We start from the raw sequence: 17034 nt of genomic DNA on the forward strand, positions 1-17034 counted from the left end.
CCCCCACCTTTCTCCCCCCCAAACCCCCCAACCCCCCACAAGCACACACCACAGGGCGCTGCATTTAATGGGAAAGGATTCGACAACAGCAGGCCTAACTGCGCTGTAGTTGAAGAGTTATCTTGCAAGGCCGCAGTAATCTAAGCTTATTTCCGTTGGCCACGTTAGGCTAAATTATTGGTGGCCCCCGGCGGCAGCACATATAGAATGCATGCGATGAACGTTAGTTGGGGGTTGAAGAAAGTGAAGTGCAGCTGCGAGTAAATTGCAGTTTACTCTGCAATTTACTCGCAACTGCAATTCACTTTCTTCGAGGCCCGCGTCAGCCACAGCTGCTACACATGCCATCCCTCGCACTAACTCCTCAGAAAGGCATGGCAGTGGCAGCAGCCTATTCTGCGTAGATCCCCTCAAAGGGAAATCGTCGCAGGCAACGATCGCTTGTTATTCGTACCCTAGCAAAGCAAGCGCGATCATTCCTCCTATAAGCGTCCACTTGACTACGGGGTAATCGTTCAGGAGGATCGTCACCTGTCCTACGTACGGAAGATACACTACGGTAGTCCCCATGATGCTCGAGTCCTTCAGCCATAAATCCTTGTCTGAAAGCAGAGACGGTGTGCCAATCAGATGTACGAAAAACGCAATGGATTTAATGCATTGTCTCCGTGAGATCGTTTGGCTTTTGCGCAACGCTGCAGCCTAACTAAAGTGCAACAGAGACAGACGAGGAAACGAAAAACAGACCAGCGCCCAAACGAACACAGTAGCTGAAAAAGTTAAGACGTACTAGCATACAGGCCCCTGTCATCCACGGAGTTGTTGTCCCCCTTTGTCAACAGCCTCATTTCGCCCGCGCTGTTTGTGTGCATATTCAGTATGCGGTGTACAATTGGAATCTCTCTCCCTTCAACCTGAAAGGTCCCAAGACAAGTCCACAACATTGCTTGGTCATCTAACCCAAACGATCCTGAATTTCCTCCCGGGTTCGCCCCCCTATTGGTACAATAAACAGTTACGAAGTGCCCTCGATCATGAAGGGAGCAAGGCTTCCCCTGGTGCCCTCACTCGAGTGTATTCCTCACCTTGAAGACCACAATATCGCCAACCGCCGTCTTGGGCCCTTGGTCCAGCAGAAAGAGTATATCACCCCTGCTGAAAGCAGGCAACATGGAGCCGCTCAGCACCACCACCACAGGCGAAGGACTCCCCGCAGCCAACACCAGCACCTTCCAAAGCATCAAGGCTGCACAGTCAAACCACATACGGCTGTATGCATGCAGTTCCGTGCACGCGTGGGATTGGCATGCAAAAGGTAAAATTTACACAGCTCAGGAGCTCACGACAAATTAAAAAATTTGTTTGTGAACCTTAAAGGGCTACGCTGCAGCACATCTTTTCTTATTTCCTGAGAAAGAAATATTTGAATTGGCGGGAACATTGCGTGTTCTTTCTATGAGGGGGCAGTCACCTGAGAGGATAATGCAACAGAGACCCAGGACCGTGAGGACAGCATCCCGAGGCCTTCTGAAGAAGTGTTGGATCTCCCTCCACGCCGAAGTACCGAATTTTTTGATGTCGTTGAGCATCTCCTCACCGTCCCCTCAATCGCACGGTGAAAGAAAAACCTTCGGAACGCCCCCAGCCAGCAGCAAACCTACTCTAAGAGCAAACCTCCCCCAAGCGGGGGCAACCACACAAACCCTCAGCTGGATCCGATATATCTTCCTTGCAATGTGCTGGTGATATAGAAAGGACCGGAAGCCTGTCACGCGCCTCAACAACTCGTTTCAACTCAGGGGCTGCCTTGTCTGCCTCCAGAGACCAAACGCTTACTGCGGTCCTCAAGCTAATAAGCTAGAGTTAGGGATTTCATCGAGGCAGAAAGCAACATAATCAAATCATAGATATTAAAGAAGTGGCCTCGATTAGCATGCAGATCACACACTCCTCCCCTGCAGCCGACTCGGCGCACATGCAGCCGTCAGCAGCGCAGCCACCGAACGCTGCCCCTCATAGCATTTTATTGAATCTAAACATCAGGGCGATTTAAACGATAGTACTTATTGACGAAATACGAGTATTAAAAAATGAAGGATTGTGAATCTGCCCAACTAGTCACCGGCATTACCCTCCCCTCTCAAGGGTAGAGGGCATCAGGGATGAGAATTCCCAGATAAGTCGTAAAGTAGTTGACTCAATTCTAGAAATTAAATATAAATACAGTGGCGTGAAGTATGAACCAGCGATTTGTGAGGTTTGTTGCATTGCGTAGCCGGGTCAGTTCAACCAGTTGCTGCCGCTGCAGCGCAGTCTGTGTTGCATTGTCTGCTCGACGTGGGGAAGCCCGTTTGAAGTTGATACAGGAACCCTAAGTAGGCCTTAGTTGGTAAACGACAACCAAGCAGAAGACTTTAGCAGTTGTACACAGGGCTAGCGCATGGACCGGAGGAGTCTTGTTTGTACAGCTTGTGCTTGCATGTGGGGCTGTCGTGAAACTTTAGTTACAGCAAGCTGTATCTCAACGTATACTACTCTGCCTGCTTCCTTGCAGATACATGCGCCTGGGAAGCTCTGCGAAGGACGGCTAGAGGCTTGGTAGGCACTTCGGCTGCTGTTCAGGAACTCCCATCTTAATTATCATAACTCCTCTACAGCTGCGAATATTCCCTGAAAAAGATAAAAGAGGCGCATTATACTTGGTTGCAGAGCGTGATTCATGGTAGCCTTTGCAATCAATGAACTTCATCCACCAAGCAGGGCTCCATGCTCCCAACAGTGAGTAGTGTCGAATGCGCTTGGGAATATATGTATACTTGTGAGCAGCCCTTTTTAGTCCTCTCCTAACACCTTCTTCAAATATCAGGCTTTCACTCCTCCCGCACAGTGGTTAATCAAGATCTACCCTCTAATGGGTTGGAAGGGAGCCTCGTCGAGATGATGCATGCGCATCCGATGCATTTCCAAAAGGAAAGCCAATTCATGAAGAATGTCTGCATCTTTATTGACATTCCAGATATGACTGTTTGCACTGCTAAATTATGGGACAGTGGGGGAGTGTCTTGCCCTTCTGGAGCGTTATTTTAGCCTCAACCAAACTCCAGAAGTACCTTTCTTTCTTCTTGTTCGTCATGAGACCGGCTAGATCTAAGCAACGGCATTACTATTCAAACGCTTGGCCATCAAAAGAAGCTTTCCAAGCTGTAATCTGAACTATATATATTCCGCAGACGACGAGCGAACACGCAATGGCACGCAGAGTTTAGGCAACGAAGGTATCGACAGTGCGTTAGATCGAGAAGTATCACTGGCGTGGAGACAGAAGTCCGACAGGGGACTCGCAACTCTTATACGGATGGGTCATAGCAGTGCCACATCCTGGAGTAACTGGCTGGGCTTTGGCGAAGGAACAAAGAAGTGAAATGGCTTACTCTGTAGAGATGATGGAATCCTCACGCATCAAGGAGATACAGTGCCCCTTCTTCTGCCCTACCTAAGGTGGAAGGGAGCGAGTTTGGAAATAACCCACACACTGATCCTATGGAAGGTGGGACTTTAAATGCCACTCCCAGCCAAAAAATGATCCAGAGCGAAAACTGCCAACAACAGGGGAACTCGGCAGTCATACATTTGGATGGGCACGGGGAACGAAGTGTCTGCTGTTTTTTTTGCAATAGATGTCGGACAAGCCAACAATGCAGATACAATGAAAGGAGCTAAATGCCAGCAGAAGCAGTATTTTTAGCAAGGCCGTCCGGTGAGCTAGCAAAGCGGTCTGAGAATTTATGATTCCCTCAACCAAAGTGGGGCTCAGCGAAGCGACCGAAAGAGGAACAGCCGTAGTTGCAGTCCCATTTCAGGCCACCTCTGTGACTTTGCTCGGTTGTATTCACAGGTTCCTAAGGCTACTCACCACTGGCATGGAAGTGGATATTATATCGGGAGCTACGACTGATAGATGCAGTGTCCATACATTAAAGCAATCATTGAGGGTGCGCTTCGCAGATGGAAGACCGGGCACGCAAACTGATACGGCGGTGTGCGTGAAGGGCGAGAATAGACACGCTTATTGGAACCTGTTTTAACAGGAGGATGGCCTTGACCCCGGCGCCGGTTTGCATATCCAACTCCTAGCAGAAGGCGTTCGTGTGAGTATAACCACTGAATGTTTGAAGGCGTACGCAGAACCGTTGTTGTAATACTGCCTATATGTATGTATGCTCCCTCCTTAGCTTAACTCTTCCACCTCAACAGATTGATCATTTCTTCCCCGTGTCTGCTTGTCTGCACAGGAAGCGAGCGGAAGCCTCAAACCGTCCGGCCTGTGGCTGCTTAACGACAGTAGGCCTGTATCACCATCTGTGTTCTTTTCGCTGTCAACGTGATGCAGATGCTAACGCTGCCGTACCGCTGTGTATGCGGCTGGTACACTGAAACTGCTTACCCGCAGCAAACTGCCTGGGCCTCCTGCCACGACGATACGCACTGGCCGGCCTCAGTTGGCTGGTGCTATCTGCTGGTGGCGGAACACCTGCGGTGACGCCATGTCAACAAATTCCTGTGTCCAGTGCAGCCCACATTAGAAATACCGCGCTTCCTGTAAGTTCCGTAGATAACGAAACCAAACGCTTGGCCAAGGGCAAACTGGCTTCAATATGTTGTGTTGAATTCAAAGATATGAACTCAAGGACTTCCGCAAAGTGCGAGGAAAAAATATGCGTAACTTCAACGTCCATTAAACGCACATAGGTCCAACATAGAAAGCCCAAACAAACGAACCAAGCAGGCGCCTAACCGTCTACAGACCAACTGCAGCGGCCCGCAGAACACCATCTGTCTATACACCGGCTGTTGCGTACACAGCATGTGCTCTCTATACAGCATCAGCGGAGCTCCATTTACCACAGTAGTCGTAAACGGGCCGGAGGGTCCAACTACGAAGCTTGAGCATCAACCGACTCGTCCCCGGCTGATCCCATCTCGCCGCTTAAACGAGAACGCCTAGCCGTCGTGGGGGACGAACGGGCTAGGCAGGGTGCATCCGGTAGCGGTGCCGTGTGCAGAATAGCTACAGGGCCCAACAGAATACCGGTCTCCCCGAATTGGGAAGAAAAATTTGTTGGCCGGGCAGAGGGACCTGGGCATACCACGGAGTTGTCCAGGTACTACGGGGACCAAGCCTGGGAGAGCCACTCGTGGCGGACGAGTGGGGAGGGAGTTCCGTAGTTTAGGGATTATCCCCGGGAATAACAGGAACCTAGTGTTATTTTGACACGCAATCCGTAGATCTCGCATCATAGAGGCCACAGGCCTATTAGGGAGTCATACGTAATCACGGTAGACGGCCACCGTGGGTTACGCATAGCGTCTGGTTTCCTAACTACATCCTCTAACTACCCATATTACCAGAAGTTAATACGAGTTGAAGTTCCAAAACATATTCAAGTCTCTATTGTAAAGAAGGGAAGTTCCCAGAACAATTAAAGCTCTGGGTTCGGAGCTGAGCCCGGTCTTCGCTAGGGGTCTGCCCGACCTAAAAGGCGACGGGGAGATATCAGCAACGACGACACACTGATGTGCCTGAGCTATAAGTTGCTATCCACATAAATGTCCTATTCACAGTCACAATTCTTCTATAAAATAGTAATACTGTTTCTCTTCCATTTAGACCTCTAAAAGTCCTAACTGATACCCAGGTAGTGACTAAGCATTGCTTACACCGCCGATATGGGTGACTGGCTGTGTAACGCACGGCGGCCTATATTCGCTCATCAGTCGGATGGGCGGGCTCTCTTCCGCCCCGTCTATCTCTCTACTAAACCCAATGTCGGGCTGCCCCTTGCCTTCTGCAAGGCCCCCTATATTCTCTCGTCGGTCGTATGGGCGGGCTTCTTTCCGCCCCTTCTGTCTCTCTACCAAACCCAATGTCGGGCTGCCCCTTGCCTCCTGCAAGGCACCCTATATTCTCTCATCAGTCGGATGGGCGGGCTCTCTTCCGCCCTTTCTGTCTCTCTAATAACTCAATATGGGGCCGCCCCTTGCCTCCTGCAAGACGCCCTATATTCTCCCATCAGTCTTGTTCACCGTCTACGGAATACTGGAACGAAGTCCTGTCGCTACCTCGCACAGTACCCGTGTTCGCTCATATGCGGTGCGTTCGTCGGATCTCTCAATTGTTGTACTTTCTACTAACGAATTCCCATCCGTCGCCTGCTTCACTTGCTCCTGCAGTTCCCCTGCTGATTGGTGTTCCGCTTGCTGTAGGACCTTGGTACCGCCCGCCATCTGTAAAGCAGCTTCCTTGGTTTCTCCAGCGTTATCTGCCAGTCCTTACACCACCGCCAGCATATTTATTTCCTCTTGCAGCCGGGACGCATCAGCGCGCTGTTTCGCAAAAGCAGATGACTATTTTGCTATCAAATCTGGCGAGGACAGCGAGCTGTCCAAACCGTCTCTAACCTTAAACTCCCACTAGAGTGTTTCTTTCGCGCCTTCTGACAACACTAAGGTACCCATGGCCGGTCCCTAAGCTTTGTCTCCTGCCACTCTATCCGATATCCCCTACTCATTACCTGTTTCTTAGCATCCTCTGCCGCCGCAACACACGCTTGCCATTAGTGTTCAGCGCACCGGACCTGCCAGGCCGAAGGACCGCCGTTCAGGTGCAATCTCCACTGTTTTCTCAAGTCACTCGTTGCTTGATGCTCATGGCTCTTCCAGAATCTAACCCTCTCAGAGACTAGTTCGTCTAAAGCCTTCGACAGATGCACTCCTGCTTCTTCTGCTGCATCCTCGTATGAATTCAGTCACCTGCCATGCATCTTCAAGATGCAAGATAGGCCTGCCACAGAACCGTCTGTGTTGCTTTGGTTGTGAGCAGCAAACGCATCCAGCCCTTCAGGATATCCTCTCTCTACAGCAGACCTGTACTTCGCCGCATTTTCTATGTGCTTCCTTGTATCAAACATCCCTTTCTATTCACAGTTCCAGCTAATAAAGCTGCATGGTTAACGCAGAGTTGCTGTATACGCAATATATCCATCTGACCAGAAACACTCTGCTCATCTATTCATACATATCCTTCGTCTTGATCTTCCCTTGAGGGTTCTTCCTGTTCGATCCATCGTCCGGGGTATGTGGGGAGAAGTCGGGAAGAGGTGCTCCCCCTTTGTACTCTGGATTCCTAAACATCATATCCCGCTGTGTGTAGAGGAGAATCCGAATCTTCACAGGGGCACTCCCCACACCCTTGTCTCTCCCTCGTGGGGTTCTCGTTCGCCACACCTCGTCACGTCTGCCACGAGGGGTCTATGCGTAAGGGCCAAACGTCGAAAGAGAGAGATCCTTAGGGTTCTGAATAAAACAAGGAAGGAAGAAAGTGAACTTTTTTCTCTTCATTTCCCGGAACGGCCCCCAAATGTAACGTACGGCGGCCGTCTGCCGTGGCTACGTATCACCCGCTAATAGGCCTAAGGTCCCTTGGTGCTATGTCTACAGAATGAGCATCCTAATACCTTAACTCTCAGTTATTCCCAGGCAAAATCCCTAAATTACGGAACTTCCGAAGGAAGGATAGATCCAAATCGCCTTTCATCATGGGTGTCTGTTCGTCCCCGCCAGGTGCGGGTTTCACCCTGCCGTTCAACCCGGCACGGGGGGCTACGGTCGGACCGCAGGCATGGCCCGACCCTTTCGGACTAACTCTGCTCCTGAATGTGCCAATTTCATTCTAATTAATAAGACATTCATCTCTAATTGAATACACAGAGCCATGCATAACTTAACCAGCCCACTTACCTTCTATGCGCCTGCGCGCATAGCTCAGCGGTTGGGTGTTGCTGCTCAGCACCAGCCCCTAATAAACTGCTACACCTCTAATATACTCATAGACCAATGAATATTACTGAATTCTTCCTATACTTGAAGCTAGCTATCCTCAGACCTCGAGTATCTCTTAGTATCCACCATCTACCTTACTCGTTAAGCTACCGCAACGGTGGGCTATGTAGTGCCCGTGCACTACACCTACCGCGCTACGTGCAAGAAGCAGTCCGGCACCTAAGGATCTCACCCAGATCCATATAGAGGACGCCTCGGCGTCCAACTTTTGTAGAGGATGACAGACACTTGCTTTAGAGCATGAGGGTGAACATCGCGAAAAAGCGGCGCATGCAAAGTGGGGCTGCCTGGGGCTGCCTTTGGGGCTGGATACGCAGTCCAGGCTTGCTATGGCTCTGGCGCCTTATAACGGGAGGCTGTTGCGGGGCTCTTTGCTCCTCTCATCGGTATTTGGTGATAGATGCCGCCTGGAGGGGACGTAGTCACTGAATTGGGCATCCAAATCCACAACAGTGTCTGGAAGAGCAACGTCGCCGGCAGCAACAGGGGCGGCGGCGGCAATTGGGTTGGTACACATTTGCGGTGCCTTGCAACTTCCAACCAGCTGCATGAACAATATTTCCATTGAGTGCAACTGCTGAGAAATGGGAAGGCTGCTCACAGGCACCTCCGGCTGTCCCAATTTCGCCTAGTTGCCGCTTACGTTTCACTGTTCACTTCCTTCACCAGTTGTTTTTGCACTCTCGTAGGCAGTAGCTTCGTTAGCGGCAAGTCAGAGACAACATCATTTAGAAGACGCGCTGTTTTCCACATAATAAGACACTCTACAACCCGTAACAACATCCATCTGGAGGTAGAGGTAGGGGGACCAGCTCTGGTGGGAGAGCGCTGCTGGTGTACGTGCAGTCCGATGCGGATCAAGAGGCAACAGACTAGGGGATTTTGTGGGTGTGGGGGAATATAGCGCTGCTGTCCGGATGAAGGCAACCAAGAGAAGCCTAAGCAGCAAGGAGCAGCAGCGGCACCAGCAGCGGAAGGATTTGGGTTGGCTTCGCAATGCAGGTGGAAGACTTTGACAGGGCCGTGAGTGCCCTCTTCTCTCAGGGCAACACAGCTGTCAGCCCCGCCACAAGGTGTGAGGCAGAACAATATCTCAGAGGTGGGTTCCGCTCGTAATTCTTTTCCAGCGATTTCCCTACATGCGGATATTTAGTATGGCCCCTTCTATGTGCTCATCCCTTGGCTGTGCAAATCGCTCTCCTGCCAACGCTGTCCCTGGTGCATCATCTGTTGTTGCGCTGGTGTTACTGATGCTGGCAGTGGTTCTGCTGTGATTGGGACTGCGGTAGTTTGCACGATGTGCGTTACTGTTGGGGGTTCATACGCTGCAGCGGTCTGCGATAGTAGCAGCGGAGCCCTTATGCTGCTATCGGCGCTTCAGTCACGCTGTTCTTTTGAGGCCAAATTTTTCGCTCTGCAACAGCTGTTGCAGCTGTTGCCTCAGCAGCAGCAGGAGCAAAGGCAGCAGGTCAAGGATATTCTCTTCAGTGTAATGCGGCTGCGAGTGTGTAGCGTGTGGGCTTGCAGCAGCAGTAACAGTAGCAGCAACAGCAGTGGGGGGGCGGATAACCCTGCAGCGCAGCTTGCGGCCGCGGCTTCCGACCCAGGCTCAAGCCCTGATGCTGCTGGCGTGCACAACAAACTCGCCCTGTTGGTGGCACGGCTGCTGGCAGCAGAGATTGCCAGCGAAGGCGGAGCCTCATCAACTGCAGCATCGGAAGGGAAAGTGGCATTCTTGGCTTTGCGGCTATTGCTGCACCAAGAACTGAATGCAATTTGCTTGCAGCTGCAGGAGACGGAGAATGGTGTGGCGGCAGCGGCAGCAGACATTGCTGACCGTTGCATTGCCTGCAGAAACCCTGCCTGCGCTGTAGCAGCAGGCCGAAACCTTGCAGCAAGTCTTGAGTCTGTTCGTGTTGCTTTGCGAGTACTGCTGGTCTTACACCAGGAATACCTAGAGGATCTGCCGGCATCAGCTGTAAGATTCGCACCTCCCTTTGTAGCGATGAGAAGGGATGGCGATGCTGTTGATGAGCTACTCCCACTCGTCTGCTGCTTAAGCGGTGTTAAGTTGTGTTGTTGTGTTTGTTGCCACTTAAACGTGCATTTTACGCATTGGTCGAGCGTGTAGCTATTTTTTTTTTTCGTTGAAGCCACTGGGGATTCCTGCTTCCTGTCTAGCTTCTTGTGGGAACGTTGCACCAAAGGTGCTGTGCTGCTGCATGCGCTGCTGCAGCTCTCTGCAGCTCTCAAGAGCTCGTTCCCGTTCGATGAGGAAGTTGCAGCAGGCGTGGCTGTCAGCTGCCCGCCGCCGTTTTCTCCTCTGCTACTGCAGTTGCTACGGCTGCTGCAGCTGGCGCACAAACATAGCCCCGCTTTAGGCAGTGTGCTGCAGCTGTGCTGCTCAGTGGCAGAGAAGTATGTGGGATGGATGGACTTGCTGCTGCCGCCGGCGCCACCGACAGGTGGACAGGCGGAGGCTCGCAGCAGCAGCAGCAACGGCAGCCCCAATTTGCTGCAGCTCTTGGGTTCAACATGGTTGGCAACAGGCTTCTCGGACGCGGCTTCTGCAATTGTAGTGTTTATACATCGCAAGATGGAACCTGCTGCGCGGATCGATCTCCTGTGCCGCATGGAGGTGAGCAGGAAGCACAACAGCTTCATTGGCGTGTGGCAGGTTGCTGGAGTGTGCGGTGGGCTGCGGGAGAAGCAGCGCCTGGTGGGCTTTGTGTGCAGTGGGTTGCTGTCTCGTTGGGCTGTTTGTGCAGCTAATCGAGTGGCTCTTGCACGAAATTCCGCTTACGGAGGTTGCCGCCTCCCCCGCAATGATAGTGCCTTTTGCCACAATGGTCAACGCAGCAACGGCAGCCTTGACAGATGCCACAGCAACGCTAGCGGAGAAGCTGGAGGCAGTTGGGGCAAGCGACGTCTTGGGTCCTGTGGCAGCGGGCAGCAATAACACTCTAGTGGCAGATAGGAACCCCAGGGAGGTGCTGCAGCAGGTGGGTATTTAGCTATTTGATTGTAAGTGACAAGCGACAGCCGCCGAGAGACAATCCCCGCAGGCTCACATCTGGATGAGGCCCCATTTGCTGCCGCTGCTGTGCTTATTGGGGACTGTGTCGAGACTTTGTTGACATGATTGGTTGTGTTGCACTGGCTCAGGGGTTGACGGCTTTGTGGGCAGTGCTGCCACTGTCAGTTCAGCTGCTTGGCTCTGGTGGTCTAGAGGTCTCCAGCGCAGTGGTACCGGCTCTGTCGGTACTGCTGACAAGAGCAGCAATGCTACAGAGACAGGATAGCATTCTTGTGCAGCCGCTTACTACTGCACGCCTGCAGGGCTTTCTTCTGGAGCTGCTGCAAGTGCTCATCAAAAGAGTGAGCAGAAACCTGTGCGACCAGTGCCAACTCGTGCTTCGCCTTCTGGTGTTATTTTTTCCGCTGTTGTTTAATAGAGAACGCTGTTGACGCGCTATGTATTGGTTGTGGTCGCAGCTGGCAGAGGTCGATATGCTCAAGGAAGCTGCGGAGCAGCAGTATCAGCAACAACAACAGCAGCAGGTCGTTTACAGCAGCTTAGACGATGAAGAGCTCGAACAACTGTGTGCTTACAAGGAGGTAATTGAACTTCCGGGCAAGCGACGCCGAGGGTCTCTTGCTGCGGCTACCTTTATTCCACACAGCTGCACAGCGGCGTATAGGGGAGGCCGCACTGCTGTAGCCTTGGACAAATCTCTTGAGTTCGTTAGTGGTGTGTGGACCCACCTCTCGAAGTCGTCTTTGGTGTGCTGGGTTCTTGACTGAACCCAACAAATGTGTTGACGTTGCGTTGGGGTTTATATACTCTAGGGATTGAGTCTGGGGAGGCTGGAAGTGAGTTTTCTGTTCCGCAGGCGCTCACTGGGCTGTTCAGAAAGGCCTGTGCTGCCGACCAGACGCGCGTACTGCAGTGGATTCAGGAGGGGATTCTGCAGCACATGCAACACTTGCAACACTTACAACAACAACAACAAGGGCTTCAACAGCGCCGGGAGCAGCAGCAGCTGGCAGCGCTGCTGCATATGCTCCTCATCATGACTGACGACATCAGTGGTGGGAAGCTAGAGGAACAGTCAGGGACATCCATGCGGTTGCTACACGGCTGATGCTGCTGTGCCCATGGAACCTCATGTTTTGTGGGTTTTGGTGCTGTCTACAGACCTTCCTGAGAAGCTCAAGGACACATCCAGCCAGCTACACGCGTGCTTGGTGCAGTTGTTACAGCTGCTGCACTGCATGCACTCATGTGAGGCATTTTCTTGCGGGACGGCAGCGGAGAACTTCATGAGGGTTCTTGTGCGCATTGCACCGCTTCTCAGCAAGCAAGACCAGCAGCAACACATCCCAGAGGCGCTGTCGCTGCTGGCAGGACCTCATGGAGTGTGCAGCAGCAGCACCACCGTCGCCCCCAGGGCGTGCCTAGCGTTGTTGCGGTTCGTCAAAAACTGTTTGCCGTCATCCGCTGCCTACACTGGCCTGTTGCTGCGGCATTTGCTGCAGCAGCAGTGCCTTGATATCCCTCGAAACAGCAACAACAACGACGACCTTCGGCAGCAACGCATACGGTCTGCAGTGTCGCCCAGTTGCGGCAACAGCAGCAGACAGGAGCCCAGGGTGCTGGCAGCAGCAGCCGATGTTTATGTCCTCCCAAGGGCGTTCCAGGTGGAACAGCAACTTTTGCTGTTCGAGGCGGCGGGTGTCCTTCTGGGCTGCAAGCAACACCTGTATGGTCGGTCCGCGAGCTCCTCGGAAGAACACGTCATGCTGCTACATGCATTGTTGGCGAAAGCCACGGCGGCCTTCACTTCCGAGACTGTAAGTCCCATTACGCCAGATCTGCATGATATGCAGGGCTCTCGGACTGCTATGCCTTAGGAAACCAGCCTGGTGCAGCAGGGTTGCTGCGAGCTGCCACAAGAAGCGTGTTGGAACTCGCTGACGATTAAGCCGTGCATTTCTAGCCTCTCCCCAAAATTTGGCTTTCTAAGGCCTCTTTGCAGCTCTCCTTTCGCTTCTTCGCGTCTGTTTGTTTAACGCCATCTTAAGATATAGTCAATATTTTGATATTTTGTTTGGGTGACGCTGCAGCCTTCAGCGGGGGACACAGCTTCGTCTGTGGCAGTGTACTGTTCGCGCTGCGCTAACGCGCTGGCTTCTCTTTCAAAGGGCTTTCAGCCCTTCAAACCACATGGGAGCCCTCGAGTGGGTGTGGGGGCCGTGTGCAGTTCAGAGACCGAAGCAGATGCCTTCGTGCTTGGGGAGCTCAAGAAGTCATGGCTCCACGCGCTACAGCTCTTCACTGACGCCGTGCGCGTAAGCTGGTGATACGTCTGGGTGTAGGATTCGGGCATGGGTTGAGGGTGTATGCCATGGTTTTGTGCTTACTGTTTAGCCCTTAGTGTATGGGTTTGAGATATTCGCGTAGGTCTTCCGATTCAATAGACAGGTTGTCGACGTGTAACTTCTGGCTTCAAGTGCGTCTTGTAATTTCTGTCGTGTCTCATTGTGCGCCTGTGGATATCTCCGACTCCTGTGGTCTCCATTCAGCATGAGCTGCTGCTGACGCGGATAGCGCGGTGCGTCTGCAGTGTGTTTCGCTTACAGGTGGCGTGCGCAGAGCGGAGCCCTTTAGAGGTTGGAGGCACTAGCCTGGTGCTGCTCCCTCCCTTCCTACATGCATGCGTTTTCCTGTTGCGGAGGCTTCTGTCCTTGTTGGGGCCCCTCGCGGCCTCTTCCATTGGAGTTCTGGTCCCACTGCTGTTTGATGCTGTACTTGTGGAAGCCAACAGTACAGCAGCAGGCACCCTGGAGCAGCAGCAGCACTCCCCAGAACTCGCCGCCGAACTGCTCAGCGGCTTCTTCATGCAACTATTTGTGTCGTTAAAAGGGCCTCCTCTGCTCTTTTTGCTATTGCAGCATTTCCCTTTGTATGTCACCACGCTCTGACCACTTGCTGGCGCCGCACCGCCGTTGGTGGCTGCAGCTTGTCATTCTGTGAGCAGAAGTTTAGTTGTACTGCTGCCTCCCATGTGGTCTGGTGCAAAAGGTTGGGTACCAGCGTTAATTACTGGGTCATTATGCCTTCGTTCGGTTTTTTCAGGGTGCTGGAGAGACACCTGAGCCTTTACATGAAGGCCGTTGCTGCAGCGTCTCAAGAACCCAATTCTGCTGAGTTGCAACGAGAGTGCCGGGGGGTGCAGGAGCAGTTGGCCTTTGTGCTTGCGACGGCGGCCAGGGAAACCCCGGAATCTCTTCTGCGCTTTGCGGCTGCTTCGCTGCTTGACGCTGAAAGCAGTAGCAACAACAGCGGCGACGGAAGCAGCAGCAGCAATGGCGCCTCCTGTTTCGTCAGTGCGGTTGCGCAGTGCCTCGAAGGGGACAACACTGCAATCCCAGATGGAAATTGGGTGGGTAGACAGCAGCATGCATTGCTGCAGCTGCTACACCAACAGCAGCAGCTGCTGCATGTGAGGCTTTTCGGCTCATCACATGCCGCCCGTGGGGCAGCAGCGGTGACATCGAGGGTTCCTGAGGGAACCCCTGCCCCTCTGGAAATTGCCAGCGTTACATGGAGGTGCATACTGCTGTTGCTACTACTCTGCTGCTACCCTGGAGGCTCCCCGACAGCAGCAGCAGCAGCGGCGCAGGCGTGGGCGCACCTTGTGGCCGCCCTTGTATGCAAATCTGATAGCTGCGTGGAAACAGAGCAGCACCTGGAACAGCAACAGCAGCAGCAGTTGCAGCAAGTCGCACGGCTTCCTTTCGAGCTGCAGCAGCTTCAGGAGGCAATGAGGGACTTCAACAGGCAAAATGCAGCCCTTGAGGTGCAGTTGCGACAGCGGCGTTCCCAAGGTGGCCCTGTGCAGACGCAGCAACAACCACTACAAATACAACAAAGTGAAGAAATGCAGCTGCTACGGCAGCAGCAGCAGCAGCGTGTACAGGGGATTCACTTGCCGCAGGCGGGGCAGCAACTGTCGCTGGTTCTCCCGCTACCTCCTCTCTTTTCCGTAACTGCCCGTCTTTTGGCGTCGCTAAAAAACGACGATCCCCAGCACGTCAAGGTACGCTGCTGCTTTTCTGGCTGCAGAAGTGTGGTGCGTGGCCGGTTCAAGGTGTCAGCGATATTTCATTTGCTGCTCCATCCAGTGCATTAGCGGCGGTTTGTTTTTTCAATGCTCGATGGCATATTTCCTTTGTTTTGTGCCAATTTTCCTGTGCCCTTGTCTCTACTCGAGCGTCTGTCTTCTCTCTGTCGTGTTTTTGTTGTACCCCCCATTTGATTTCGCCTGTTTCAGCCTTTGTCGTGTCCTTGTCCCGTTCGTCTCCCACGTTGATTTGTGCTTCCATTTCTTATATCACATGTGTTGCTGATTTACCTTTCCTACTTCTGATCTCATATGCATTCGGTTAGTACCTTGTGTGGTGCCAATTTGTAGCTCGCGACCGACATCGGGAGCCTATGGCGAGTCTGTGGATACGGAATTCCTCCGGGGAGTCCTCAGCGCACAGCAAGCGCAGCAGCCGCAGCAGCAGCCACAGCCGCAGCAGCCCAGTTTGTTTCCTTTTTCACCCCGCTACGCAGCGGCCTGCAGGAAGCGCTGAAGGACGGGCTTGCTGAGCGCATTGGCGATTCTGATGCGGCTGCTACTGCTGCCGCTGCTCTTATAGAGGTGAGCATGCAGGATCTGTTTTCACGAGGGTCGCAACACAGAGTACTATCTGCTGCCATTTGTGGCTGTTCTTCACGGCTCCAAGAAGAAATGAGCTTATGCTACAGGTCTAACACATGCCCTGTCGGCACATCTCTTCTTGCATCATTGCGTTGTCTCCATGGATGCATGCTTCGTTTTTTGTGCATGCATGCATCTGTGGCGTGCATGCATGCATATGTCCTGCAGGCTCTGGGGCAGACAGATGGACAGCAACTTCGAGAAGTGATGAGGACGTGGGCGTGGCAGTTTTTGCCAAAGTAGAGGAAGGTGACGTTAGAATGCAGCTATGCTGCTGCCGCGTTGGAACTCCAGCTGCTCCAGTGGAAACTGCAGCTGCTGGGTTGAGCTGGTGCTGTGTAGGTGACAGCTGCAGTTGTATTACTGGCAGCAGCGAATATATAGTTGCAGTAGTCGGAGTACCCTTAGACGTGCGGTTCACGAATAGAAGAATGAAAGCGAACCGAGATAACACTGCTAGAGTAGCATCTCGTAGTGCCGGGCTAAGTACAACCTCTAACTACCCAAATCCCCAGAAGTCTATGTTGCAAGTATCAAACCATGTAAGTCACTACTATTAACAAGGGGAGTTCATAGAATAAAAGGACTGTGTGTTCGGAACTGACCCCGGTCTTCACTGGGGGTCAGTGCCCAACCTATAAGATGGCGGGGAGATACCAAGAGCGACGACACAGTCAGGAGTCTGCCCTATAACTCCAATCCACCAAAATGTCATATTCACAGACTTTATATATATTAATAATTCTATGCTTTTTCCATGTAGAACTATAAAAGACCTAACTGGCACCCAAGGAGTGACTAAGCATTGCGCTACACTGCCGGTATGGGTGACTGGGGGGTAAATGTAACGCACGGTGGCCGTTTACCGTGGCTACGTATCACCCCGATAGGCCTATAGGCCCCTGAATGTACTAGATCTACAGAACGCGTGTCCAAATACCCTAACTCTCAGTATTCCCAGGGAAAGTCCCTAAATTACGGAACTTTCGAAGGAAGGATCGATCCAAATCGCCTTCCATCATGAGTGTGTGTTCGTTCCCGCCAGGTGCGGGTTACACCCTGCCGTCCATCCCGGCACCGGGGGCTACGGTCGGACCGCAGGCATGGCCCGACTCTTTCGGACTAACTCTGCTCCTAAATGTGCCAATTTCATTCTAACTCACAAGACCTCTATCCTTAATTGAATACACAGAGCCAAACATGACCTAACTATGTCACTTACCTTCTATGCCCCAGCGCGCATAGCTCTGCGGCGGGGTGCTCAGCCCCAGCACCAAATAAACTGCTACACCTCTAATATGCTCCTAAACCTACTAATACTAGCGAATTCCATCTATATTTAAGCCTAGGTAACCTCAGGTCT

The 17034-nt window shown here is 52.5% G+C and overlaps 2 protein-coding genes across 2 annotated transcripts; one reads left to right on the forward strand and one right to left on the reverse strand.

Moving 5' to 3' along the window:
• Positions 1 to 444: 444 nt before the first annotated feature.
• EMWEY_00028380 (signal peptidase, putative) lies at positions 445 to 1241 on the reverse strand (the record flags this gene model as incomplete). Its single annotated transcript, XM_013481383.1, has 3 exons — positions 445 to 602; positions 791 to 914; positions 1086 to 1241. The coding sequence occupies 3 exons, from the start codon at positions 1239 to 1241 to the stop codon at positions 445 to 447; spliced, it is 438 nt and encodes a 145-aa protein (XP_013336837.1).
• Positions 1242 to 8895: 7654 nt separating this feature from the next.
• Positions 8896 to 15914, forward strand: EMWEY_00028390 (hypothetical protein, conserved; the record flags this gene model as incomplete). Its single annotated transcript, XM_013481384.1, has 13 exons — positions 8896 to 8972; positions 9160 to 9877; positions 10136 to 10537; positions 10668 to 10901; positions 11065 to 11277; positions 11395 to 11650; positions 11749 to 11991; positions 12098 to 12753; positions 13027 to 13251; positions 13543 to 13865; positions 14039 to 15002; positions 15378 to 15611; positions 15840 to 15914. 13 exons carry the CDS (start codon positions 8896 to 8898, stop codon positions 15912 to 15914), a joined length of 4620 nt encoding a protein of 1539 aa, XP_013336838.1.
• Between the last annotated feature and the right edge of the window lie 1120 nt (positions 15915 to 17034).

This window comes from Eimeria maxima, genomic scaffold, assembly GCF_000499605.1.
Source record: "Eimeria maxima Weybridge genomic scaffold, Emw_scaff325, whole genome shotgun sequence".
NCBI lineage: Eukaryota > Apicomplexa > Conoidasida > Eucoccidiorida > Eimeriidae > Eimeria > Eimeria maxima.